Source organism: Micromys minutus (genome assembly GCF_963924665.1).
Source record: "Micromys minutus genome assembly, chromosome: 15".
NCBI lineage: Eukaryota > Metazoa > Chordata > Mammalia > Rodentia > Muridae > Micromys > Micromys minutus.
The window spans coordinates 4,207,304-4,216,926 of NC_137984.1; the positions used below are offsets into that span (position 1 = coordinate 4,207,304).

The 9,623-nt window shown below is 41.6% G+C and overlaps 1 protein-coding gene across 1 annotated transcript; it reads right to left on the bottom strand.

Annotated features, from left to right (window-relative positions):
* Positions 1 to 227: 227 nt before the first annotated feature.
* On the bottom strand, positions 228 to 1,304 carry LOC308430414 (trace amine-associated receptor 7b; the record flags this gene model as incomplete). Its single annotated transcript, XM_080929572.1, has 1 exon — positions 228 to 1,304. One exon carries the CDS (start codon positions 1,302 to 1,304, stop codon positions 228 to 230), a length of 1,077 nt encoding a protein of 358 aa, XP_080785698.1.
* Positions 1,305 to 9,623: the final 8,319 nt, after the last annotated feature.

The window sequence follows — 9,623 nt, forward strand, 5'->3', positions numbered from 1 at the left end:
AACACTAAAGAAGACAAAACACGGTGTAAATTGCTTAGATCCACACTCACCCAATTCTGTTACATCCAGAAACTGATTTTATATTTATTGAAGAACACAGATGCTAGATGTACGTGGTGGGTCACAGCTGAAGCACAGTCCATCACTTTACAGAAACTGATCTGGGCACTCAGTTTCCCCAGTGCTGCTCTGCTGTCAATCCCTCCAACACCCAACTAAACTAAAGCCTACTCAGGGAACAAGTTGGTGGCTGAGGAATTCGCCCTTAAGATTTTGCCAGTGACAATGAGTTTGATGGCTTTTCGAAACCAAGGATAAAAGAAAGCATAAATCAAAGGGTTCATGGCTGAGTTATAGTAAGCTATCCAAACCAGGATTTCGTACACGTACGGGGGCGTGATGAACCCCAGGAAGGCATCAATGGTGGAGTCAATGAAGTATGGCAGCCATGACAGGAGGAAGGCAGCCACTGTGATGCCCAGGGTTTTGGCTGCTTTCCTCTCCCTCTTGGCCACCCTGTCCTTGTAGCTGTCTGATGCCCTGCCAGTCTGCTTGCTCATCTTCTCCATGTTCTGAGCCTGCTGTTTAGCAATGAGGAAAATCTTAGAATAGACAGTTATCATCACAAGTGTGGGGATAAGAAATAACAGGAAATTGATGAAGACCCAGCATTGATTCATTAGGATTTGACAGCCTCCCACACAGGTGAGGGCACTCACCAGATCCTCCAGCCCAGCTTCATTGGCCCCTGTATAAAGGAGGGAAAAGCCATAGCTGATGGCCAGGAGCCAGGAGAAGGTGATACACTTGCCAGAAACAGATGCAGTGAACCTGGTGGGGTAGATCAGGGGGTCACTGACTGCAATATATCTATCCACAGAGATGAAGCACAGGTGGAAGAGAGAACAGTAGCAGAAAGATGCATCAAAGCATGAGTGTAATTTACAGTAACTGTCCCCGAAGTACCAGCAGCCCTCCACAGACCTCACCATGCCAAAGGGCATCACTGTCACCCCCACCAGGAAGTCAGCACAGGCCAGGGATGCCACCAGAAAGTTGGCAGGAGAGTGCAGCTGCCTGAAATGAAGAATTGATGTCACCACCAGGAGGTTTCCACACACAGCCAGCACAGCCCCAAAGCCAAAGACTGCATATAGGATGAGGCGGGGGCCTGGGGAGTATGGGATCCTGACACAGGACTTGTTCAGGTTCTCATAGCACAGCTGCGGAGCCGTGGCAGGGAGCAGATCTCTGCTCACGATGCTGTCTTCATCCCAGGGAGGACCGCCGTGGTCTGTAGCCATGTGTGCTATTGCAAAGATCCTCAGGAGAAGAAAATCAAATATGTAATTGCTAGTGCATTTTCATTTTTTAAATGATTTATTTCCTAATCCACAGTTAACCTTCTAAATAACAAGATTGCTTTTAAATCTATTTTAATATGTTTACACTTCATCTATTTCTTTACATCTCGAAAGCACCAGTGTATTCTGAGATGCACATTTAAATCTGACCTGCTATTGGCATCCTCAGCCGTATTTAAAGTCATGTACATTAATACCCCAAGCACCCCTCACCCTCAGGACAAGTGCCATAATGATGTCAAGTACAGTGTGTCTCTGGGACTGTTCCCCACGGTATAAGGTGAGATAAAATGCTTCTCAGTTAGTATGTTGTTTGTGCTACAATCAAACATTCCCCTGCTAATTTTCTACGGACAATAACGTTTTGTATAGTATAGTTGGATGTGATGACTGCCCCGGTATAACTTTACTGAGATTTGAAGTTTTGTTCATGAAGATAGCCTCTACTGTTCATGGAAATGTTATCTATGACAACCCTGTTCAACGAGGTGCAGATTCCTGCATAAAAGTCCTTTCCTAAAGCATTGGTCTGTGTTAGAGAAAAGATCTAGAGCCTTGAAGACACCTTCCTTTCAAGTTTCAGCTTTAATGTTTGGGGTTTGGAAAATTGAGGGCATTGACAGGTAATCTGTTCATGAGATGTGGAAACGGGGCTCTGCAGCAGAACTGTCTGCTCCTTGGGCTTTGTGTGGCAACTTCTGTATGTCACCCTTTAAAATTTGTTCAGCTTCTTACTTTTCATTTCTGTGACAATCATCCCCAAACCTACATTTACTTTATAATATTAATATTTTATCCATGAAATAAAACTAACATTTTGTTCTAATATTTCATATCTGAAGGAATTAATTATATATTTTGTGAAAAATATGTGTATCTAGTTAGTGGTTTTTAATCAGCCTTAGGGTTACTTAAAAGGTACTTTTTCTCTGTGAAAACAGACCAGCATCATTTTGAGTCATGTGGTGTCTTAGCACAGGAACTTTAAAGAGACAGCCTTTCTGACAGGCTGTAGTGTCCTGTAGCACAAAGAGAGAGAGAGAGAGAGAGAGAGAGAGAGAGAGAGAGAGAGAGAGAGAGAGAGAGAGAGAGAGAGGAGAAAAAGAGAGAGAAAGGGAGAGAGATAGGGAAAGAAAGAGAGATAGAATTTACCCAAATCACATGGGAATTTTCACCAGCGGTTCAGAACTAAGATAAGTCTGTACACCAGAAGAGTGAATACAGACGGATATTAAGTTAGGTGTTAATATGAAGATCTAATTCTCCAGATCCTGAGAGAAGACAGATCGAAATACTTTGGGCTAAGGTCCTCGATTTACAGAATTGTTTAGTAAATGTATAAAAAGTTGGTTCAGAATTACATAAAGAAAATTAGTCACTGATTCCAAGAGAGAGAGTGGTGATTTTGCAGGTCAAAGGTTTCTCATTGATAGAGATCTGTGTCACAGAGAGTGTATACAGACATATATTAGGGAAGTTATTAATAATTAAAGATCTGATACTTCAGACTGAGTGCTAGACAGATCAAAATACATAACCAAGGTCTTTGCATACTTATTGATTTGTAAGTGATAGTAGTTCATTTTGTGAATTATCCTGCTAAGGCCACATGGCTTGTCAGATGTCAGCTAGTGGGGATTTCTAGTTATCTTGATTATTTATATTTTTTCAAAATAGATATGATGTTGAGTTTTGTGTTCATATTATTTCTGTGGGAGAGAATACAACATACAAGATACTCTAGTTGCCAACTTAAGAAAACGCTATTTTGGGAAAAAGGTTTTGTCTTTGTGTTTTTAAAAAGTGTGATTCAGCTCTATGTGCCTTCCACAGTTATTTGGATTAGATTTGATAGAGGTAGACCACCTGAAAAACTGAATTAAAAAATAGCAACCAAAATATCTTGATGCTAAAATGTTTTTTGTTGAGTTTTATATATGTTTCAGAACGTACAACTATGATAAAGCTTGTCGTCAGAATGCTGAACTGGCCTGATTCCAGACATCAGAGACTACAGCAACCACCAGTGCGTCTTTTCCTCTTGAGACCTGTCTGGCTTCTTCATTCCCCTCCCCCCTTCTAAATTTCAGTGCCCATATAGTCAGCTTGAAGAAGATTAAGATGAGTCTTCTCCTGATTCCCTGCACAAAAGGTTGACTTGATACAGATTTAAGGTTTAAACATTGTGTTTAGTTGGTTAAACAATCTAGTTGAGAGTGAAATAACAAGCTCATTAAAGGGTACCTTTTTATAAAGACAATTTCAGTTTAAGATGACCAAGAGTAGTTAAGGCTTAACAGTGCAGAGAAGCTTCATGTAGATAGATAACCTTTAAAAGCATCAGAAGTCCACAGAATATGACGTTATTAGACATTGTTGTATTTAAAGATCATTTGACTAGAGACCTGTCTGCTCCTGACAGTGTCCCTCCTTAGATTCTAAGAAGAAACTGCGCATCAGTGGAGTTGCTCCAGTTGTGGTGAGACAACCACTAGGCAAGAATTGCCTCATTCATCTACAGACAATACTGTCCAGAAAGGGACACTTTTGTGGAATAGTTGACTGATAATCTTTGCCAAGTCAAAATTATCAGCCCTTAAGATTTCTGCATTAAAAGGTCTGTCAGATATGATCCTGAGCCAGAAGGCTGAAGACTGATGCTCCAATGTTTTGAGAGAGGTGGGACTGTCCTAGTGATCAGCAGCAGTCTCTATTTATTGGCTAGTTTTGGAAGCTGTGTTTTGTGCTTCTCATTATCAGGTAATATTAGTCATCCTGGGATTTCTGACGTTGTTGAAGACTGGTAGCCTCTTAGCTGGACCAGCTGTTTGGCATTAAAAAGTTAATATAAATCTCAAAAGGTGATTTTCAGATGACACACAATCTAAAACCGAGATATAAGTCAGATATGAAATTATGGTCTTTCAAGATAAATAAAGGGGTGCTTTATTTAATAGACAAAATTGGTAGGCTAGATTTTAGGACTGTTTAATACTTTATAAATTATAAAATGGTAATAGTTATATTCATCTTATAGTTGAGAAAAAAAACTTTTTAGCTGGACAAAAAGGAAATGTAGGTTGTCCTGAAGCTGTTTGTATTTTAATGTTAAAGAAGGGCTGGCTAGTCATGTGACTCCAACTGAACCTTTCCATTTTAATTAGTAAAATAAAGGAAAACCAGTGACTGGGAGGGGCGAGGGAAGTAGAGAGGGCAGAAAGGGCAGAGGAGGTTAGGGGACAGAGGTTAGAGGTTGAGGAAACATGGAGCTTCCCAAGGACCAGCTGGACCCAGGTGGGATATTGGTGTTAAAAAGCTATGAGCATTAAGGATATTTACAGATCTAATATCTCATATAGAAGGGCAGTGTGCATTTTTGTCTATTTGATGTAATCTTGCTGTGTAGAGAATTTGTGGATTCAGAGTTGAATATATAAACCTGTATGAAAAGCTATCAGGCTGTAGAGTTGTGTTTATGTGGAATTTTGGGGTACAGAAATACCCCGGGAAAGAGGCAGAGAACAGGTGGTAGAAAACTGCCCAGGGAGGGGAGTTGCGTGGACAAGTTGGGCTGTGTTGTCGGCTCAGACCGGGCTCCAGAGGTGCGTGGTGCTCCGTACTAAAACCGGGTCCGAGGAGTGAGCTCTCAGGGCCGGTAAAGAGATTAACCGATTTATATTTTTAAATATTTACTGCAAAACTATACTCCAATTTTATTTCTTAAATAATCATTTATTTTGTTCTTTTTTTCTTTCTTAATGGATATACTTATTTTACATTTCAAATGTTATCCCCTTTCCCAGTTTCTCCTCCATACCACCTATACAAATCTCCCTCCCCTGGATTCTATGAGGTGTTCACTCACCAACCCACACCCTCTCAATCCCTGCCCCAGCATTCCCCTACACTGGGGCATTGAGCCTTCACAGGACCAAGGGCTTCTCCTCCCACTGATGCTCAACAAGGCCATCAAATGCTACATGTGCAGCTGGAGCCATGGGTCCCTTCATGTGTGCTCTTTGGATAGTGGTTTAGTTCCTATGAGTTCTGATTGGTTGGTATTGTTGTTCTTAAGGGGTTGTAAAACCCTTCGACTCCTTTAATTCATTCTATAACTCCTCCATTAAGGACCCCGGTCTCAGTTCAATGGGTATTGTGAGCATACACCTCTGTATTTGTGGCAGAGCCTCTCAGGAGACAGTTATATCAATCTCCTGTCACTTTTTGGCATCGGGAATAGTGTCTGTGTTTGCTGTCTGCATATGGGATGGATATCCAGATGAGACTGTCTCTGGATGGCCTTTCCTTCAGTTTCTGCTTGATGCTTTGTCTCCATATTTCCTCCTAAGAATATTTTTGTTTCCTCTTCTTAGAAGGATTGAAGCATCTGCACATTTGTCATCCTTCTTGAGCTTCATGTGGTCTGTGATTTTTAACATGGGTATTTCAAGCTTTGGGACTAATATTGACTTATCAGTGAGTGCATACCATGGTGGTTTTGTTGTAATTGGGTTAGGTCACTCCGAATGATATCTTCTAGATCCATCCATTTGCCTAAGAATTTATTTTAATTTTATTAATGAAAATAATTTTCCCTAACAATAATCTTGTGAAATGTATACTAAATTATTCTAAACAATTTGTCATCACTGGCTGGGCTTTGTGCTCCTTTGTGATGGTAGGAATATTTGGGAGCCACCCTCCTTCAGTAGCCTCTGAGATCAGGGTGGTACAGGTTCACATCTGATTATGAAGACATTAGGCCTGAGCTGTGACCTTGTCTGACCTAAGCACACTCACTAACAGAAACAATCCTCCGAGATTTACTAGGGTGTGGTGAAGAGACAATAGGCTTTTGTCACTAGTTCCACAGCACAGAGTAAACACCACAAGATTACACTCAATCTTCTGAAGGCTTGAGTTCTTGTGTTTGCTACTGGGCAGCTCCATGAACAGACACTGAAATAGGGTTCATGCTCGAAACCAGCACAGGCGGAGAGATGGTTAGAGAATAATGATACACTAACATGTTCAGATCTATACCCAGTTTCCCAGTGCATACAAAATATTCAGAAAGACATACTGATCAAGAACAGAACACGGGAAAATTACTCTGCAAATCTGGCTCAAAGATGTCTTATTCAGGATTGCTGTGCCCGCACAGATACTCACTAGGAGAAAGAGGAAGGTTGAACATGCAGGGGCTCCTCCTCTGTGGAGGAGAAAAAAACATGACCTGCCTTCCCCTCAGAGAGCTGAGAGTGGAAGTTGTTGATCACATGATGACATTTCTGTTATCAGTAGAGGCAGATGTCAACCAGGTCCCCAGGATGTTTGTTCTAGAGTCGTCCTCACTACACTATTGTTTGCAGGTCCCAGGTAATAGAACCCACTCTTACAGGAAATGTCACATGCACTTAATGCCCTGCGGACCTCTGTGCTGTCACAAGCAGAGACCACACTAGATTCTAGACCCTTTAGTTAGAGAACACACCTTCACGGTCCATGTACTTTGCCAAGGGGTTCCTATATAATTTCATCTATACTGTGCACCTGGAGCAGGAATGGTTGTTGCCTGGAAACCTTTATCCACATTCTATTGTGTTTAAATATGCTGGCAGTAAAGTAAACTCCTGGCATCTGACTACCAGGTTTGATCCCGGTTGAACCAAGTTTTCATTCTTAAGTCTTGCAGGTTCTTTTCCCTGCCTGCTATGACACCTCTAGGGACTCCCTCAGCTGTGATAAAACACTATGACCAAGGCAGCTTCTGAAACTAATAGTTTATTTTAGCCAACACATCCAGATAACAGGCCTCCACTGAAGGAAGTTAGGCAGGACCCCAAACAGGCCAGGATCTGATACAGGCAGGTGCTGATGCAGAGATCCAGAAAGGGTGCTAAGTACTGTCTGGCTCAACTACAGCTCAGCCTGCTTCCTTATAAAACCCAGGACCCCAACCCAAGGGCAGAATCACCCACAATGGGCTGGACCTTTCTCCATTAAGTACTAATTAGGAAAATTCCTTATTCCTATGTCTTATGACGCCATTTTGGTCAAGTTGTTCAACAAACAGCAGAAAAGGCTACTGAAAAAGGAATTGCTGCTTTGCTTATATTGAACTCAGCAATAGTGTTTCTTTGGAATGCAGAAGATTACAGTAAGCATCAGCTACTCTGAAGCTTTTGTTTTATAATGGCACTCAAGTGGAGAAGGGTTACAGTTATGCCTGCAGGATAAGCCACTCAAATCTAGACAGCTGAAGCCAAGAAAAACTGATAATGTTTAAGGTCTGAACTGAAAAGCCAGGAGCAGGGGACATTAAGGAGTCTGGGGAGCCTTTGGTCATCTGTCAGTCTCAAAATGACAGGCTTCCTCAGTTGTAGTCAATAGGAAATAACCCCCATGTGTGGTAGTTTAAGCCTGTAAGCAACATTCAAAGCCCCAAAGCAGGAGAATTGCCCACAGTTACACCCAATATTGATTAGTCTGAGCTGAAGAAAAAGACTCTTTCTCAAATAAGAATCAGAAATAGGATTGCAACTAACAAAAAGGTTTATTAGTTTAAAAATACCCAATAAAAAAAGATATCATACATGGATAATAAACAGTCTTTGTTCTTGTCCACATGACGTTAGAAAATAGTATCAAGGGCATTTCTTACATACTGACAACTTTGAGAAGTATGTAAGGGCCAGAGTCCTTCTTTCCTTCTCTCCTTAGTCTGTGCACCCTGAGCTTGCATAGCCTGCAGAGGGCAGAGTTCCAGACAGGGCTGGTCATGGAAGTCTGGGAGCTGCCAGGGAATGTTGGTGCCTAAATCCTGGTCCTCAGGAAGAGCAGCCAGTGCTCTTAAAAGCACAGCTGTTTCTTCTGCCCCAAGGCTTGGGATTTTATGTTATGTATCAAACACACAAATTTTGAAGAGAATGTGGATTTTTTTTTCCTGTCCTTTGGCTGTATAAGACAGTCAAGATTACTATTAAGAAACAAATCTCAGAAACACCCTGCTGGCTTTAAACTGTCCAAGGAATTCAGACATTTTGGGGGAGGGTCAGACTGTAGATATCTGTGGATCCTCCTGCAAGGACCTTTCAGATTGATGTGACTTCCTCTGTGCCCTTTATCTTTGCTTTTGCATTGGAACACCTTATTAACTCTGCTCTTGTTTTTATCTTTGAAAACTTCTAAAAACAAACTCGAAGAACAGAAAAAAACTTAGGGATCAGCAAATTTATAAACCACAGTGAATAAACATGATCATCTTTAACCCTCGATGGAAACATACAGCAACTCAGAAAGCTTTAGGACTGTGAGCATTAACCTCTGAGTGCTTGCTCCCTAGAAAGCAGGTCCCTGAATAGATGTCACTATGTGTGACACTGCTTTAATTTTCTCCGAGAACACTTGAGGAGATGGTAATTAGTTCACTTGGAATGAGCAAAGCTGCCTCTGTTACTATGTTTCTTTATCCATGCACCTTCTCTGAAGAAAAGATAGCTTCTAAGCATCAAACCCTTCTGCAGCAGCCCCGCCCCCCATCCCTCTATGCCCCAACACACAAACAGGCAAAGCAAGAAACAGTGTAGCCTGGGAGACATTCCTTAGAAATCCGATGAAGTTGCAGATCTGCAGCTCTTCACAGGTTATAGCTTCGGGTGGGAGAATAGGACAGGCCTCGGTTACACTTCAGGCGCTGGCCCGAGAAGGTTGGCCCAGCACCAATCAGTATATTGCCAACACAAAGTGTACTTGGTGCCTTTTTCCTTAATATTTATTTCTGCATTTTGGCTGGGAACGGCAAAGAACAGGACAGAGGACCAGGGAGCACTGGGAAGCAGCGGTAATCAAGGTACATTGTGTAGTACTGTGTCCCAAATACTCAATAAAACATATTATGGTGGAAGAAAAAAAATACTAAGAAGTTTAAATATGATATATTAAAAATCGAGAGAAAAAGTTTGACAAAGCCAACAACTAGAATGTAAGAAGGGCAGGAAAGGAGTTACTAGCCAGGGACCTGGAGAAACTAAGAGATACTGACCAGCACAAAAATCAGAAAGAATTACACTTTACACCAGTTTCATCGATTCCATCACACTGAAAAATTGATTGCACATTTTTAAGACGGAAACTGGATTTATGTGTTTAGGTCACAGGTGAAGCACAGTCCATCACTTTACAGAAACTGATCTGGGCACTCAGTTTCCCCAGTGCTGCTCTGCTGTCAATCCCTCCAACACCCAACTAAACTAAAGC